Below are 19,448 nucleotides of genomic sequence, written 5' to 3'. Positions count from 1 at the left end.
AATGACAGGTCGGGTTGTCTACATTTACAATTAGAAAAATTGATAGCAGAGCAGTGAGATGAAGATTTAGATAAGGACGCCATGACAGTGTGGGGGAAGCCCAATAAAATGGCGTTGACAATCACACGTCATACTACACGTATTTCGAGGAGTGGTCTATCTTGCTCCTCTATAATCTTTGCTCCTGCCCTTCAACTTGATTGGCAGGACCAGCGCCGCTAATCCACGCTGCACCCTGCCCACCAGACCGGGGGAAAGAGAGGGAGGAGAGAGGGAGGGGAGAAAGAGAGAGAGGGGGGAAGAAAAAAAGGGAGGGATGGAGGCAAAGAGAGACAGGGGGAGGGAATGTAGAAAGGGGATGAAGGAAGGGAAGGAGAAAGGGGAGAAAGCATGAGGAAAAAGAGGGAGGATGAGGAAAGAGGGAGGGGGAGGAAAGAGAGAGGGATGGGGAGGAGGAAAGAGTGAGGACGGAGGAAGGGGAGGAAAGAGGGAGGGAGGGGTGGAGGAAAGGTGTGCGTGTGTCTGTCTCCCTGTGTGTGTGTGTGTGTGTGTGTGTCTCCGTGTGTGGGTGGGTACCCCTGTGTGTGTGTCTCCCTGTGTATGTGTCTCCCCGTGTGTGTCTCTGTGTCTCCCTGTGTATGTGTGTGTGTGTGTGTTTGTGGCTCCCCGTGTGTGTGTCTCTGTGTCTCCCTGTGTGTGTGTGTGTGTGTGTGTGTGTGTGTGTGTGTGTGTGTGTGTGTGTGTGTGTGTGTGTGTGTGTGTGTGTGTCTCCCTGTGTGTGTGACTACCCGTGTGTGTGTGTGTGTATCCCTGTATGTGTGTGTGTGTGTGTCCCCGTGTGTGCGTGTGTGTGTCTGTGTGTGTGGGTGCCTGTGTCTCCGTGTGTGGGTGGGTATCCCTGTGTGTGTGTGTGTGTGTGTGTGTGTGTGTGTGTGTGTCTCTCTCCCTGTGTGTCTGTCTCCCTGTGTGTGTGTGTCTGTGTGTGTCTCTCTCCCTCCGTCTCTCTCTCTGTCCCTCTCTCTCTCCCTCTCTCTCTCTCTCTCTGTGTGTGTGTGTGTGTGTGTGTGTGTGTGTGTGTGTCCCTCTCTCTCTTTCTCGTTTCTATGTGTGTGTGTGTGTACGTGTGTGTGTGTGTGTGTGTGTTTATGTGTGTCTTCCTTTGTGTATGTGTCTCCTTGTGTGTCTGTTGTCACATCCTGGCCTTAGACAGGGCTGCCAACTCTCATGCTTTGAGCGTGAGAGTCACGCATTTCAGCCAATTCTCACGCTGATGTTAGAATTCTCACGCTGTCTTCAGTCCCTGCACAGTTTGTCTCTTTTGCGCCACATCAGAGCGATCTGTGCGGTCTGTGGAAGAGCATTGGTTGGCGACTGTGAGTGACGTCACATCTCTTCTCTTCTCTTCTTTCTTGGTTGGATGTGCAGCCGCTGACAACATGAAAGAACGAACCAGGGGAATCAGTTGTAAAACATGGGGGGACCACAATGAGGCCAAACATCTAGGACAGGGTTCGGCAACCTACAGCACACGGGCCGAATCCGGCCCGTAACCCTAAAAACCGCGTTTATTTTCAATTTGTTTTCACGGAGTCAGAGCAGGCGAGCCGACCTGAGAACTGCAGCCAGTCCCTGGGACGTGAGCTGATCTGGGAACCGCAGCCAGTCCTTGGGCACGCAGAATGCCAACTTGATCATTATGGACAAATTGGGCCAGCCATGTACATGTTGTATAACTCTGACTCTATGCTGATCTGAATGGGCTTAGAATGACCATTTAAGCAAAATTGCCCCCACTTTCCCCATTTTGATTCTTGAGATTAATATCCCTTTGCTTTGTTAGCAGCGTTAAAGTACTTATGAGGTAGAGTCAGGAAAGGGAACATGTTATTTTTTTTTAGTTTGCTTTAATTTGTCAGTTGATTTTTTTGTTGACTGCCATAATTTCTGAAATGGTCTTAAAGTAACTTAACTGTTATAAAGCAGTAATAAGTGATTTTTGTCCAAACTTGCTTAAAATGTTTGCATTATTAACTGGGCTGCCAACTCTCACGCATTGAGCATAAGACTCACGCATTTCACAAAATTCTCACGCTCTCACGCTGATCACAAAATTATATAATGAGAATAGGACCTGTTTTGCTTAACAAATAGTGTAGGAAGGAATTGCAGATGCTGGTTTAAACTGAAGATAGTCACTAAAAACTAGAAAAAACCAGCAGGCAGCATCTCTGGAGAGAAAGAATGTGTGATGTTTCGAGTCGAGAACTTCAGCCTGAAGAGGTTGAAAACCAGCCATAAAACACAATGACTGGACATGTGTGTTATCCAATTAAGGGCAGAAATCAGAATCATGTGTTCATCTTTATTCATGTGACACCATAATAAATATATTACAGAAAAAATAATTTAATGGGGTGGCACAGTGGCACAGCGGTAGAGTTGCTGCCTTACCACCACATGGGTTTTCTTTGGATATTCCGGTTTCTCCCATATCCGAAAGAAGCGCAGGTTTCTAGGTTAATTGGCTTCTGTAAATTGTCCCTGGCGTGATGGATGGAATTGGTGTATGATAGATTGTTGGTCGGTGTGGACGTTATGGGCAGAAGGGCCTGTTTCCATATATATTTTTACATATATATCTTAATTTAATTGAACCATATATGATTGAATATGTGGCATTATTTTCGACTTGTTTCTATATTCAAAGGGTAAGGTTGAAGCCGTCTGAAGAAGGGTTTTGGCCCGAAACGTTGCCTATTTCCTTCGCTCCACAGATGCTGCCGCACCCATTGAGTTTCTCCAGCAATTTTGTCTACCTTCGATTCTCCAGCATCTGCAGTTCCTTCTTGAACAAGGTTGATTGATTTATTTGTGCAGAACAGTGATGGAAGTCCAGCTTTTGCTTTGTTTCTCTGAAATCTTCTCTCTCTCTCTCTCTCTCTCTATATATATATATATATATATATATATATAATAATAATAATAATAATATTTATTTATATAGCACTTTTCAACAAAACCAGTATTTGAACCAAAGTGCTTTACAAAGATTGATTAAATTAATTGAACAGATCAATGCAATAAATCCATACAAATCAAAAAAAAGAGAAAAAAGAGAATAAGAAAAAAGACACAGAAACAGTACACTATAGAAATCAACATGAAACGTCCCCCCACAGCAGAATTCACTGTGAGGGAAGGCACCAAAAATAACCAGTTCTCCCCCTCATAGTCCACCCGAGGTCGGGGCCTATATCTGGCCTCCTCAGCCAGCCCGGTGTCTTCAGGCCCTCCTGCCGCGAAGCTGGATCATCGGCGTCGGTGAACATCCATCAGCGGCCTGGACTGAAGCGGCCGCTTCCTGACGCGAAGACTGCAACGACCAAAGTTCACAGGCCGCGCCGGCCGAACCCCCGACACTGGCGATCTCGGATCTCGGATCCCAGGCTCCGCGGTGCCGTCAACGGTCACAGTGCCCCGGAGATTACCGCAAGGCGACCCGGTAAGACATCACCCGCTCCATGTAGGTGTCCCAGCATCTACACCGCCGTCGAAGCTGCAGTCCCCGCAGGAAACGCCGCTCAGCGCTGCTCCAGTTCGACTAGGCCGCACAGAGAGGACGAAGATGCGGTTCGGAGAAAAACCGCATCTCCGACCAGGTAGGACTGGGGTTAAAAATAATTTCCCCCTTCCCCTCCCCCACCCACCACATAAAAGAAGACCTCCAACAGGACTAAAAATAAAAATAAATAAGGGTGAAAGGACGGACTGCAGGAGGAGCGGCCATACACGACGGCGCATCACCCCCGCAGTCCGCCATCTTCGTATATATATATATGCATAACAGCATGAATATAATCTGATTTCCATACATGAATATAGTCATTCATGTGCTGCAACTGTTGATCAGAGCCTGGCTCTATTGTGGAATGTAATTAGGAATGTAATTTAGCCTTACCTTATTCATACCTAATCCAATTTAAAGCATAAATGTTGCATTCAAATGTAAGTTAAAAGACTCGTTACAGTATGCACCAGATTGCACAATTTCAAGCTGAAAAATGCAAAAGCTCCCTACCGTGGGAGGGGGAAGGCAGCAAAGTATAGTCCTCTTCCTCTGGTTCACCCAGTGGTTGGGACCTATTTGAGCCCTCCGCATCCACTGCAACAGCGGCCCGATGTTTCCGGCCCTCTCGCCGGATGATGGAGCTCCGGCGTCAGAAGAACACTCTTCAGCGGCTTGCAGTGTCTGGAACGGCCACTTCCTATCCAGAGACCGCGGCTCCCGAAGTCCACAGGCCGCGCTGGTCGGAGCTCCAACACTGGCGATCTCGGCAAAATATCCCAGGCTCCGCGGTGTTCAGAGTCAGCGCCGCCCGCAGCTGGAAACTCCGCAACCACAGTTCCGCGATGTTGGAGTCGTCGGACCCAGCACTCCAGAGCTTACCACACGGCGGCCCTCGGTAAGGCATCGCCCACTCTGTGATGGTGCATCAGCGCTGCGCCGCCACCGAAGCTGAAGATTCTGGCAGGAAACGCCACTCCAGTCCAGGTGGTAGGCCGCGAGGAAGGGGCAAAGATGCAGCTCGGAGGAAAGACGCATCTCCGACCAGGTAGGGACTGAGAAAAAAAATCCCCCCACGCCCTTACCCTCCACATAAAAAGACTAGAAAACCTCCAAAACAACACTTTTTAACATACTAAAAATTAAATAAAAGGTGAAAGGACGAACAGCTGCAGGCTGGGCAGCCATACTTGACGGCGCCCCACTCGACTCGAATCACAGCAAACAAACAAGTAAAAACAGCAGATGTTGCAATTACAAAATAAAAACAAAAGTATACACCAGGTATGCAGCAAAAACTTCAAGTTTTTCTCTCCATTAATGCTGCTTCACCTTTCTGTTTTTCAATCAGATTAAAGTTCAACAGCCCTACTAAATCTAGCCATGATGAATAGGCAGTGGCTCCGAGAATATTATTTTCTAACAATGGCAGGAGCCATCACTTAAATGCTCAATGAAAATCTGAAACTTTTGGGACCATTTACAATCATCTTTTGTCTTCATTTTTCCTTATGTGTATTATGTTCAAATCAGAATTACCAAGTGGATGATCTTAGCTTCTTCCTTGCAGTTTCTGCCATCACATAAGCAAACCTACAGCCAAACTGTTTCACTCCATATAGTATAAAGAAACTGTTGACATCAGTGAATGTAGCTAAGGGGGAGAATGCAGGCGACATTCAATAATGATAAGGTACACAAAAAAGCTGGAGAAACTCAGCGGGTGCAGCAGCATCTATGGAGCGAAGGAAATAGGCAACGTTTCTGGCTGAAACCCTTCTTCAGACTTTGATTCCTTCGATTAAATCGATACCTTCAATTTTCCAGCATCTGCAGTTCCTTCTTAAACACTTCGACAATGATAAGGTCTTTTTTATTCAAAACAACCCTCTATTCCTTGGCAGGCTACAGCATTTTATTTTCCTCTTTCCCTAGATATTATCTGACCCGGTGAGTATTTATAGCACCTTAATTTAAGAATAGGGGTAGGCCATTTAGGACTGAGATGCAGAAAAACCTTTTCCCCCAGAGAGTTGTGAATCTGTGGAATAATCTACCACAGAAGGCAGTGGAGTCAAATTGGCTGGATGTTTTCAAGAGAGAGTTAGATAAAACTCATAGGGCTAACGGAATCAAGGGATATGGGGGGAAAAGCAGAAATTAGGTACTGATTTTGGATGATCGGCCATGATCATATTGATTGGTGATGCTGGCTTGAAGGGCTGATTGACCTACTCCTGCACCTATTTTCTATGTTTCGATGTTTAATTTCTTATTTCAGACCTCCAGCAACTGTAGGTTCTTTGTTTTGCAAACACAACTCTCCACTGATAGGAACCAAAGGTCATTTGAAGAGAGATGATTGATGATTGTGATTGTAGATGGCTATTCAACCACTTTCAGATAATTTGTCAATGACCATCCTTCCACCATAAGACCACAAGTGTTAATGATTGCATAATATTCAATTCCATTTGAAATTTGAGAAAATAAAGTAGTTCACATCTTCATGTACCAAAACTTGTTCAACATCTAGACATCGTTGAGAATCATGAAATAACATTCATGCCACATAGTGTCATTCATTGACCCTCTCCAATACGGGAGTCAAACTACTTTCGTATTCAACAGATGCTGTTTACCACTGCTATTTCTCCCACCATCAACATCCAGAGAGGACACTTGCAAGACGACTCTGATAATACTTCTCAATCTACAAACTATACTAACAAGATTAATAAGGCTGCAGGGGAACCTGCTGTTTCTGACTTGGATTTCAGATTTTCCAATTCCCAATACCAGAAGGGCTGCAGCAGTTCAAGAAAATAGCTCAGTAGAAACATAAATGGATGGTTTTAGGTGAATTACTTTACCCATGGTGAGTATGTGCTGTGAAGTAACAAAAATATACTGAGATTGTTAGATCAAGTAGAACAACTAAAATTAGTATATTATCAGAGAGTGGAAGAGCAATTTTCAGCATTCCTTACCATCTGTAAAATGTAAAGGGAGAGTAAGATTGGAAGTGTTTGTGATAGTAAGAAGATCTTCTCCACTGGTAAGAACTGTTAGTTCTTCAAATCCAAGACATGTTCCCCACACTGGGAAATGAATTCCTTTATCTTTTACCTGTTAAATAAAAGTAGTAGCAGCACACACTATAAAAACATCACCATGTGTTCTTTCTCTATCAGCAAGTTTTTTCCAAGTTATTTTGTTAGATTAACAAACTTTAATTTAGGTGGTACATTTCACAAGTTTCTAACAACAGACAAACAGAAAAGCTGGGAAAACAACCAGAATGATGACTGAATTTCAGATTACAATTAAGACAAAATATAGAAATGTAAAAGCATGGTAAGAATTGTTAGGAGGACGGGGTGAATTATATAAAATTAAAACACATTATGGCTATGTCAATCAAGAAAATAATTACGTATATAAGCTGAATCTGAAGAAGTGTTCGACCTTAAACGTCACTTAACCATGTTCTCCAGGAATGTTGTCTGACCCGCTAAGTTACTTCAGCATTTTGTATCTATTTTTGGATAACCTGATACCATTTACTAGCTGAGTCTGAAGAAGGGTTTCGGCCCGAAACGTCACCTATTTCCTTCGCTCCGTAGATGCTGCTGCACCCGCTGAGTTTCTCCAGCATTTTTGTGTACCTACTATTTACTAGCTCATTGCCTGAGAGACTGCAGCACCAAATGCCCGTACATTTTAAATATTATTATTTTGCCAATTATTATGTTAATGATCTCACTGGAGAGAAACAAATCATTCCTGTCATTGTCTAGGCCTCTTCTAATTTTATATATTTCAATTAAATCTTCCATGAGCCTCTATTGATTCAAGAAAGGTACTCTCTCCTCATAAATAAAAATTGCCAGCTCTAACATGATCTTATTTTGATCTTACATTTTATACCTCAGCCAACAAATACTCCAAATGCCTCCTTATCCAGTTTATCTGGTTAAGTGCTGGCTTCATGGATCTGATAACATGAGCTCCAGAACGCTTTTTTCTTTTACAGACCTCAGCAGCCTTTTCTGTATTTTCTTCCCTGGCTTCCTTTTCCTAAATGCATTACTTAAAAAACTTATTTAGATCATTCTATATACTACAGCTTCCATCTCACCACACCATTAATATCGCCCTGCAGTCTATAACTCATTCATCAAACAGTTTTTGTATCAAGTATATCAAACTTACCCTTGGTTCCAATACTAAAAGTCCATATCATTGACATATATCACTAAGCATACTTATACTAATAATAGGAGGAACTGAGAGAAAAGGAGAGATTGAGAGGTTAACGTTTGAATCACGAGTTGAGGCAATCCATAAGGGTGCAGTAGTTAATACGAAAAGAGTGAAACAAAAGGGAGACAAGAACTGAAATCTATGCTCTGCAGGGTAGGGTGTAAATAGATTTACCAAGACATTTTCTATGTCTATGATTACAATAGAATAGAATAGAATAGTTTCTTTATTGTCATTGTAACATGGACCATGTACAACAAAATTTAAAATGTCAGCCAGTCAGTGCAGCATACAAACATTTCTAAAAGCTAACGATACATACACGGTAAAATAATAAAGATAAACAACTAAATAAATATCACGAACAAAGCACGCATACACACCCAACCCTCCATCCTTCTGTCGATTTCACAGTTACCACAGTCCCTTAGTCTGTATCGCCCCTGCGTTCCTTGGCGACTACATTTAGTGCTTTTATAGCAGTGGGGTAAAAACTGTTTTTTCCAACTCCAAACTCCAATGTCACATAGCATGGAATAAGGAGGGAACTTTGGCTGATTCAATTTGTAGTATACAGTGTGGAAAATAAGCAAATAACTCAAAAGGGAAACCTGGAAGTGAAAGTGTTGCATTAGGTTCCCTTTCCTACAAAGGGTGTCAATTTAGTACAGGGTACCTCCAAACATAAATAGGTGTAAACCCAAACATAAAATGCAATATTGTAGTTCCTATTACTTTATTCAAGGCCCACTTTTTGTCATTCTATGTAGATATCTAGAACATCAGTCCTTTGAATATCCCAATTGGGACTTATTTGTCTCTTGCCAATTTAATTTTTGGGATTCAATACATCATCTTTTAAATAATCTCTCTCTTTGGGTAATTTCTTTCAATGTGTTTAGCTCTTCAAAGAAGCCAAAAGCTGCTCAATGCAAACGGATTCAAACATTTCCACTAAAGTCCAATGGTGAGACTCTATTTTCATGGCTAGGCTTTGGATTATAGTAACTAGCTACAACTAATCACTATCTATGAGTATATTTTCTCTATAGTCCTGGTTCCATTCTGTTTCAATGAAGGCTCTTTACTAATTTAATGTTCTTTACAATGACTTTGAAGAATTCCTCGGTAGATAAAATGTGCAATTTCTTCTTGAAGAATTCCTCTATTTCTTATGTATTTTTAATACATTTATCTTCACTTTGTGTGTACTGTAAAGTTACCTGTCGCGCAAGATTATAAAAGATGGCTGCAATCTCAGAATATCTGGATTCTTGAACAGAACTTTCACCTCCAGGAAAGAGCACCCTAAATGAAGATGGAGAAAAAGTCTATCAAACAAGCCCCCAAGATGGTGCTGGGTACAGTAATCATTGTTTCAAGATAAAATTGGTTCTTCCGTCAATAACTCAAGAGCAGCTTGACATCCCCCAACTAGCAGGAAGCAGAATAGATTCATAGTGCTTGTTGTGCCCTGAAGTCTGATGTAGATAGTTGGCTCTTGGCTGCCCAAACAGAAAACATCAGGAACAGTAGTTTGATTCAGGATGTAAATTATTATTAATGAAAGGTATTGTGGATTAAAAGAAAAACCACGTTCCAATGGAAATAAAAACATAGCTGTAGATGCAGCTAAAGGCTGAGCACCAATAAATAAAATGTGACCTAAAGATTAGATAGCATGTAGAAAGACCATTGAATCCGGAAATTAGGCAAAATTCATACAGATTTTTCAGTGCTCTCAAGATCATCGTTGACAAAAAGGACTCATGTCATTGAGAACTACGAACAGAGAAGACCATATCAAAGACGGAGGCACAGTTACATCCCACTGGAAGAAACACATGGATAACCTTCTCAACTGAGGCCTTATCTTTGACGAATGTGATTGCTCAATTCTACAACAAAATATGCATTGCAATCTTGGTGCCATCCCAGTCTGGCAGGAGGTTGGAAAGTTGATTCAGCCAATTAAAAATAATAAGACTTCCAAAGCAGAAAAAAATGTTAAAACTTGGCAGAGGACTACTGATGCAAAAATCATTTCCTCATCTTGCTCATCTGCAAAGAGAAGTGCATGGAAAAAGGCCTCAGAGATCCTGTAATTGTGATCATCTTTAAGAAAAAGATACAAGGAGAACTGAGGTAATTACAGAAGGATCCCTCTGCAATCTGCCACAGCAAATGTCACTGTAAAGATTTACCCTAACCACCTCGACTAGTTGCTAAACAGCTCCTACCTAGATCATGTGGATTTTGCTCATCAAAAAGTATAATGGAACATTACTGCGCTAGAAGTTCAAAAGACGGTGCAGAGAATAACACTAATCACTATGCAGCCTTTGTCAACCTTACAAACACCTTTGCCTCCGTCAACCAAAAGTAGTTAGTAGTGAAGAAAAATTGGAGATATTGCCTTCAATTCCCTCATCCAGATCATTAATATATATTGTAAATAGCTGGGGTCCCAGCACTGAGCCTTGCGGTACCCCACTAGTCACTGCCTGCCATTGTGAAAAGGACCCGTTTACTCCTACTCTTTGCTTCCTGTTTGCCAGCCAGTTCTCTATCCACATCAATACTGAACCCCCAATGCCATGTGCTTTAAGTTTGTATACTAATCTCTTATGTGGGACCGTGTCAAAAGCCTTCTGGAAGTCCAGATACACCACATCCACTGGTTCTCCCCTATCCACGCTACTAGTTACATCCTCGAAAAATTCTATAAGATTCGTCAGACATGATTTACCTTTCGTAAATCCATGCTGACTTTGTCCAATGATTTCACCACTTTCCAAATGTGCTGCTATCCCATCTTTAATAACTGACCCTTACAGTTTCCCCACTACCGATGTTAGACTAACTGGTCTGTAATTCCCCGTTTTCTCTCTCCCTCCCTTCTTAAAAAGTGGGGTTACGTTTGCTACCCGCCAATCCTCAGGAACTATTCATGAATCTAAAGAGTTTTGAAAGATTATTACTAATGCATCCACTATTTCTGGAGCTACTTCCTTAAGTACTCTGGGATGCAGCCTATCTGGCCCTGGGGATTTATCGGCCTTTAATCCATTCAATTTACCCAACACCACTTCCCGGCTAACCTGGATTTCACTCAATTCCTCCAACTCCTTTGACCCGCGGTCCCCTGCTATTTCCGGCAAATTATTTATGTCTTCCTTAGTGAAGACGGAACCAAAGTAGTTATTCAATTGGTCCGCCATTTCCTTGTTCCCCATGATCAACTCACCTGTTTCTGACTGCAAGGAACCTACATTTGTTTTAACTAATCTCTTTCTTTTCACATATCTATAAAAACTTTTGCAGTCAGTTTTAATGTTCCCTGCCAGTTTTCTTTCATAATCTATTTTTTCTTTCCTAATTAAGCCCTTTGTTCTCCTCTGCTGGTCTCTGAATTTCTCCCAGTCCTCCGGTATGCTGCTTTTTCTGGCTAATTTGTACGCATCATCCTTCGCTTTGATACTATCCCTGATTTCCCTTGTTATCCACGGATGTACTACCTTCCCTGATTTACTCGTTTGCCAAACTGGGATGAACAATTTTTGTAGTTCATCCATGCAGTCTTTAAATGTCTTCCATTGCATATCCACCGTCAACCCTTTTAGAATTAATTGCCAGTCAATCTTGGCCAATTCACGTCTCATACCCTCAAAGTTACCTTTCTTTAAGTTCAGAACCATTGTTTCTGAATTAACAATGTCACTCTCCATCCTAATGAAGAACTCAACCATATTATGGTCACTCTTGCCCAAGGGGGCACGTACAACAAGATTGCTAACTAACCCTTCCTCATTACTCAATACCCAGTCTAAAATAGCCTGCTCTCTCATTGGTTCCTCTACATGTTGATTTAGATAACTATCCCGCATACATTCCAAGAAATCCTCTTCCTCAGCACCCCTGCCAATTTGATTCACCCAATCTATATGGAGATTGAAGTCACCCATTATAACTGTTTTGCCTTTGTCGCACGCATTTCTAATTTCCTGTTTGATACCATCTCCAACTTCACTACTACTGTTAGGTGGCCTGTACACAACACCCACCAGCGTTTTCTGCCCCTTAGTGTTTCGCAGCTCTACCCATACCAATTCCACATCCTCCAAACTAATGTCCTTCCTTTCCATTGCATTAATCTCCTCTCTAATCAGTAACGCTACCCCACCTCCTTTTCCTTTCTCTCTATCCCTCCTGAATATTGAATATCCCTGGATGTTCAGCTCCCAGCCTTGGTCACCCTGGAGCCATGTCTCCGGATTCCCAACTATATCATAGCCATTAATAGCTATCTGCAAATTCAACTCATCCACCTTATTACAAATGCTCCTTGGAGTTGAGCATGCAGATTGTGCACATTCTTACAATAACCTTTAATGCATAGAATGCACCGAGGTATAGGTAGTTGATACCAATTACTGAAAATTGGTAACTTATGCAACCCACATCCGCCTCCGTAACTGGAGATGGCATACCATACTTCTCATCTTTGAACATTAGCATCAATTTGTAATACTAAGTATACCCGACCAAAAATACTGGAGCAATGCTGAATATTGCCACCATCGTGATTTCGGTAGCTTCAGCTGAGAATAGCATAGGTTTATTTGTAATGACCTATATGCTACTAGAGAGGTTAATTATTTGCATGTTTTAACTTCAGGTAATGCAAAGCCCGTTTAACATCATTCCAGATAAATTGTAACTAATGTTCTTGAGCTCTGAGCAGCCCAAGCTCCGTTTGGAAATTTGGTAAATAAACCTGGGAACTGTAGTTAGCCTATTTTGCAACGTTTTAACTGTTATTATAGCCCCATCCAGGTAAATTTCAAATATCTCTGGCGATTCCAGTGAATGGGAAACTGCATAGCATGCATCTTTGAGATTGATGCTTGCCATATAGCTCTTATAAAACAGTTGTTAAACCGTAACAAAATTTATTATTCTAAAAGTCTGTACTGCACATATGAGTTAAACCTGGATGAAGTGACATCCTCCATCTGTCACCTGTCCTGAAAGGCAACCCTGCCCATAATACTGAGCCTGCCTCGAAGACAACTCCGGTCCCAATTCCAAGTCTGCTTGGAACCTATGTATGTTGTGCAGTAAAAGTAATCGCACGTTATTATCTATTTTTTAAAACCAGATCTGAAACTCATGTTGTTTTTCATTGTCATTTTGAACAAAAAAACACAAGAGTAAAAATTACCAACATGTAACTGGTCCACAATCCCTTGTTTCGGTACACCCAGACCCACCTACCTCCATGGCTACCGGTGGTTTTGTGGTAAGCCCAAAGGCCACTGATGCGGGTTCCTTTTCTCTCCTTGATTGGGGAGTAGGATTGGTAGGGAGTGTGGATTCCATGCTTCTCCTGACCCCTGCTCGGGTCTTGGTCTGAAACCTCATCATACTGAGCCTGCCTTGTAAGACAATTCTGGCCATAACTCTGAGTCTGCCTTGAAAGACGACTCTGATCATATTTCCGTGCCCAGCTTTCAAGCTACCACCGGCTTCAGTGAACTGCTTACCCCCTATGGAGATGTGGGGTGTGTTGTCGCCTACTGATGAAGCTTTGCTTGTCGTTGGTACCTTGATTAGTCCAACAGCTTTTGCTTCCTTCTTCTGGTCTTACCTGAAGAGAGGATTCGGCGGCTGGTTTCTCCAATGTCACCCTGAAAGCGCTGTTCGCTTGACGGCACTTGTAGCGTGAGAACTCTGGTCTCTACCGGCTGGAGACCAACTCTTCGGGCAGCAAACCCTTTGTTTGCGAGTACTCTTGAGGCCATATGCATGTGCTTCAGTATGTTCATACTTTAAATTGGAGATCAGTTACCTACTGATCACTCGCACTCCTCTCCACAGAGAGTGAGATTTGTAGGCAGCCCTGAAAACAGGTGCTGCCGCAGGCCCCTGAGGATACCTGCGATGACATGGCCCCTCCAGCGGACCTATGTCAGGTTCTTGCTTTGGGTCAGACTGAAACTGACCCTTGATGCTCCTCTCCTCAGAGGAGACATTAGTGCAGCCCTGAAACAGGTGCCACTGCCTGCGGATTCTCCCCCGGGCTGATAACTCCCTCCATTGGAGTATATCATTGTGGAGCACCTCTCCACCAGGTGCTCCATGTGGGTTTGAACGTTTAAACACGTTACCCATGAAGAAGATAATCCTCTCCATCCGGAATCCTCCTGGCCCGAATTGTTTGCGGGCTTTCTCCTTGCGCTCCCTTCCTCAGAGTGAGAGATCAAATAGTGGCTAACCCTCCAATTGGATTTGCCTAGGTACTCCTGGCCTGTTTTGTTTTAATGAATGGGCCTCTTCCCTCCACTCCCCTCCGCAGAGGGGAGATACAATTTTTGTGACTAACCTCCAAGGGCTGTCTCGGCATCAGTCCGACGCTGCTGGCTCCACTGCCAGTGATTCGAGAGACGAATTCTGATCGCCACCCGCTACTCGCACTGCCGCGGTCTCTGTAGCGGGTCCCGTGGTCCGTTTCCGGTATCCCCGAAGTCAAGACTGGGATTTCCTCTGTTCCGTGACTGGGGTTCCCGCGGTCCATAGTTGTTTACCCGCGGCCCGTCCGGACTTCTCCCCCAATCCAGCAGGCAAACTTTGTAATGAGTTTCCTGCAAAACAAAAAACAATCTCGGAGGTAAGTTTAAAACTTACCTTGTTGGTTTAAGCTTACCGCTAGACAGCGCAAATGCTGCTGCCAGTCGGCTCGTTTGCGCAAAGCGAGTCGACGTAATGACGTGCCAAGTGGGATGACGGCCTTCTTCACGTAGTCACTCACGTGACTCCGAAATAAAATCATCAGTCATGGTGGTGCAGTACAATACGTTGTTAGTTCATCTCTACCACCAGTGTAACTACGTAATATAGGAGATGGGTGTTAATATAAAATGTACAGTGAGGTGCAGTTAGTGGTAGTACATTACTCTGATTGGTTCACATGTAATAACCAATCTACATTCTTCCCCGTAGAGAAAAAAGTTGTTATACAGATGTTAAAACACATGCAGTTAAACATACTCGCTGTACCTGTCAGGCGGTCAGCTAACCATCAGCTAACAGCTAACAGCACGCTCAGCGAGGCCGTTTTATTGAGGGTATTCAGGGCTGCTGGTAACATGCTGAAAGTTCCAGCATCTGGCAAAATGTCTAAATGCCTGGCTGGTGAACTGTGCTGGGAGACAGGGCGGAAGATGTTGACGGCTGCGCCGGTACAGAACACCATCGCTGTCAGGAGCGCAAAACAGCTAATGGAACGTTCGCATCTTTCCAAGTCCGACGTCTACCTGGATCTGTTAAACCTGAGAAACATTTCCAGGGATGGCGTTCTAGGCTCTCCCGTCCAGCGGCTGATGTCTCGCATGACACGGCCCTCAGCTCCCCGTCGCCCAGCAACAGCTGAAGCCACAGGTGCTCAAACCTGCTGCAGTCCAGAAGCGCATTCAGGAGAAACATGATGTCCAGAAGCACTCCTATGACGTCGAGCAAACAACTTAAACCGTTACTGCAAGGCCAAGTGGTCCGCCTGCAGACTGCAGTTGGACATACTCGACTGGGTTTCGTTGAGGGGCCATCCAAGGAACCTCTTTCCTACCTTGTCAACGTCGATGGTGTTCTGTACCGGCGCAGCCGTCAACATCTTCTGCCCGTGAACGAACCGCGACCAGCTCATCCCGGTCCCCATGCACCGCCTTTGTTGTTCAAGACAACTGCTGCTATTGTTTGTCCCAGACCCCTTGACCCCAGCATGCAATCTCCGCGTTGTTCGGTTCCCTCATCCCCTAGTGCCCCTAGTCCTGCATGCTCGCCCCGCCGTTCCTCTCCAGGCTTCCCAGCTGCGTTCTCTTTCTCGGGTTCCTCACCACCCAGCCCTACTAACTTTTCCGGTACGGAAGGGGAAGGGCAATAACCAATCTACACCAAGCATAAGCAAGTGGGACTAGTGTAGCTGGGACATTTCCCAGCTGATAAATTCCCAGGGTCTGATGGTCTGCATCCCAGGGTACTTATGAAAGTGGCTCTAGAAATTGTGGACACATTGGTGATCATTTTCCAATGTTCTATAGATTCAAGATCAGGGGATTGGGGATTCCTGGGGATTGGAGGGTAGCTAATGTTTTCCCACTTTTTAAGAAAGGCGGGAGAGAAAAAACAGGGAATTATAGAACAGTTAGCCTGACACTGGTGGTGGGGAAGATGTTGGAGTCAATTATAAAAGATGAAATAGCAGCACATTTGGATAGCAGTAACAGGATCGTCCGAATCAGCATGGATTTACGAAGGGGAAATCATGCTTAACTAATCTTCTGGACTTTTTTTAGGATGCAACTAGGAAAATGGGCAAGGGAGAGCCAGTGGATGTAATGTACCTGGACTTTCAGAAAGCCTTTGATAAGGTCCCACATAGGCCCTTAGTGGGCAAAATTAGAGCACATGGTATTGGGGGTAGGGTACTGACATGGATAGAAAATAGGTTGGCAGACAGGAAACAAAGAGTAGGGATTAACGGGTCCCTTTCATAATGCCAGGCAGTGACTAATGGGGTACCACAAGGCTCGGTGCTGGGACCGCAGCTATTTACAATATACATTAATGATTTAGATGAAGCGATTAAAAGTAACATTAGCAAATTTGCAGATGACATAAAGCTGGGTAGCATTGTGAACTGTGAGGAGGATGCTATGAGGATGCAGGGTGACTTGGACAGGTTGGGTGAGTGGGCAGATGCATGGCAGATGCAGTTTAATGTGGATAAATGTGAGGTTATCCACTGGTGGAAAAAACAGGAAGGCAGATTATTATCTGAATGGTGTCAAGTTGGGGGAAAAGGGGAAGTATAATAAGATCTGGGGGTCCTTGTTCATCAGTCACTGAAAGTAAGCATACAAGTGCAGCAGGCAGTGAAGAAAGCTAATGGCATGTTGGCCTTTATAACAAGAGTAATTGAATATAGGAGCAAAGAGGTCCTTCTGCATTTGTACAGGGACCTAGTGAGACCACACCTGGAGTATTGTGTGCAGTTTTGGTCTCCAAATTTATGGAAGGACATTCTTGCTATTCAGGGAGTGCAACGTAGATTCACAAGGTTTATTCCCAGGATGGCGGGACTGTCATATGTTGATAGAATAGAGCAACTGGGCTTGTATACACTGGAATTTAGAAGGATGAGAGGGTATCCTATTGAAATATATAAGATTAGTATGGGATTGGACACGCTAGAGGTAGGAAACATGTTCCCGATGTTGGGGGGGGAATCTAGAACCAGGGGCCACAGTTTAAGAATAAGGGGTAGGCCGTTTAGAATGGAGATGAGGAAAAACGTTTTCACCCAGAGAGTTGTGAATCTTTGGAATTCTCTGCCTCAGAAGGCAGTGGAGGGCAATTCTCTGGATGCTTTCAAGAGAGAGTTAGATAGAGTTAAAGATAGCGGAGTCAGCAGATATGGGGAGAAGGCAGGAACGGGGTATTGATTGTGGATGATCAGCCATGATCACATTGAATGGCAGTGCTGGCTCCTGCACCTATTGTCTATTGAAATTTCATATAATTTCTAAAAGGAAACAGATCAATTTCTTGCAGAATTGACATTACTAATCCTCTTAATAATCTTTGAGATCAATAAGACTAATCAACAAAATTGGCCACTATGAATGAAAGAATATCAATATCACCCCACAGGAAATCTTCATTACAAGCCATTGGAATAACTCCAATAACCGATCCCAATACCGAATCAAGAATATCATAGCCCAGTCAATTGTATAACTCACCCGTTTATGGAATGAAACAACTTTGTATATTCAGCAACTGTTAGTTTAATGCTGTAATAAATAAAACAAAGAAAATAATAAACATGTTTTATAAAGTTATAACAATGAGGTTATATTATGAAGCTACTTTCTTAAATTGTTTAATTCAAGTGCATAGACTGGAATTTGGAGTGCACTTTAAATAAGCTAACCAATAAAATTGACATAATTTATTTTTCAAGAGATGTGGGTTTGCTGGCAATGGCGACGTTTATTGTTCATCCCTAATTTCCACAGAAAAAAATAGGCGTGGGTTGAATTGAAGGCATAGCTGTTAAGCAGATTTCTCCCTGAAGGACATCAATGGATCAATTAGATGTTCTTATGGCAATCCAGTCATTTAATGATAATATCACTTTGATTTACTTTTCTATTGACACCAATTTTCTCTTCAAAAAATTGATTATTTGAACTTAAATTCCCCAGCTGCCATAGCAGGATTGAAATCAATGTCTTTGATTCAATAGCTCAGAACTGCTGGTCAAGTAACTTATTCAGTACAGTATCACACCTACTATTTGTAACTAATGACAGGTATTTTCTTGTGCTTCCAAAGGTCATGGCAGTGTGGAATGAGGCACTACATGTTTTGTACGTGGACCCGTGACAATATTCTCTTATACAAGGCCCAAGGCACTTATTACAACTTGGACATCTAGCTTGTCTATCAGAGGCCAAGGAGGGTTAAAATAGTTTGATTAAGGAAGGTTGGAAAGGTTTGAAAGACCCATAATTGGAAGGGGGAGGGAAGGGGCAGGGCAGGGATCAGAACATTAATGATTGGGTTTCTGCATTTAAGGAGAGTAAAGTGACCTCATACAGTGTGTCAGACTTCAGGGATCGAAAAATGTGATGGCTGCCTGACTGATGTCAGTGATAATGGGGTGCCAGTGGGAGCAAAAGGCAAGAAGACACTTAAAGAGGATCTACCTGCAAGTGAATGCACCCATTGAATTTATCAGGTATGGACAAGGTAAGGCACGTCTGCTCTAAGTACTTGTGATGCAGACTTCATCTACCTTGTCGAAGCTTGTTTCTGTGTGAAGGGCCTGCATCATTCGTTGGTCGTACTGGTGCAAATGAATTTTGTGCAAGCAACATAAAAATCACGTTGCACACCACCCAGACGTTTTCTGGAAATATCTTTGCTTGAGTGCTTTAGAAATACTATCTGGAACATCAGTTCTGAAGAAAATCAAAACTCAGTTTATTAACTGTGTCGTTAAAATAAGATTCTGAAAAATAGTTATAAAATCACACAGCACAGAAACAAGCTCTTCGGCTCACCATGTCCACACCAGTCAAAGTTCCCATCTATACTAATCATATTTACCTGCACTTGGTCTTTCACCTTCCATATCTTGGTGATTCAAGGGCTCACCTGGATACTTATTGTTGTGGGTATCTGCCTCCACTGGCCGCTTAGGCTGTGCATTCCAGATTTCAAACACCCTCTGGATGAAAAAAATCTTCCCTGGGTTCCACTTCCCCCTTCTAAAACACCTACTCGTTACCCTAAACCTCTGCTGTGGAGAAAGGGTTCCTAATGTTTCCCCTCAATGCCCCTCAGAATTTTCCAGAGAAAGAATAATTTCCCATTCAATTATCCTCTGAAACATAAAATTAAATCAGCATTCAAATTAATTCCAGAATACTGAACAACATGTTAATCTTCAGTTGCATGCATATATTTACAACTTGTCACTTTTTACAAAGTGCATTCATTACCTCTGCATTTTATTTTTTCAAACTGCATTCAAAATATATAAAGGGGAAAA

The 19,448-nt window shown here is 43.0% G+C and overlaps 1 protein-coding gene across 1 annotated transcript in view; it reads right to left on the bottom strand.

Moving 5' to 3' along the window:
* LOC129696261 (gamma-glutamyl hydrolase-like) overlaps positions 1-19,448 on the bottom strand; it is a 59,073-nt gene that overhangs the window by 21,000 nt on the left and 18,625 nt on the right. Inside the window, exons 3-5 of the mRNA XM_055633988.1 lie at positions 17,632-17,682; positions 9,055-9,139; positions 6,556-6,694 (exon numbers count right to left, since the gene is read on the bottom strand). Coding sequence (XP_055489963.1) covers positions 6,556-6,694; positions 9,055-9,139; positions 17,632-17,682 — 275 coding nt within the window. The remainder of the gene's footprint in view (positions 1-6,555; positions 6,695-9,054; positions 9,140-17,631; positions 17,683-19,448) is intronic.

The sequence above is a fragment of the Leucoraja erinacea genome, chromosome 4 (assembly GCF_028641065.1).
Source record: "Leucoraja erinacea ecotype New England chromosome 4, Leri_hhj_1, whole genome shotgun sequence".
In the NCBI taxonomy this organism is placed as follows: domain Eukaryota; kingdom Metazoa; phylum Chordata; class Chondrichthyes; order Rajiformes; family Rajidae; genus Leucoraja; species Leucoraja erinaceus.
Note: the sequence above shows the minus strand (reverse complement) of the source record. Positions and strands in the feature narration are given on the sequence as shown.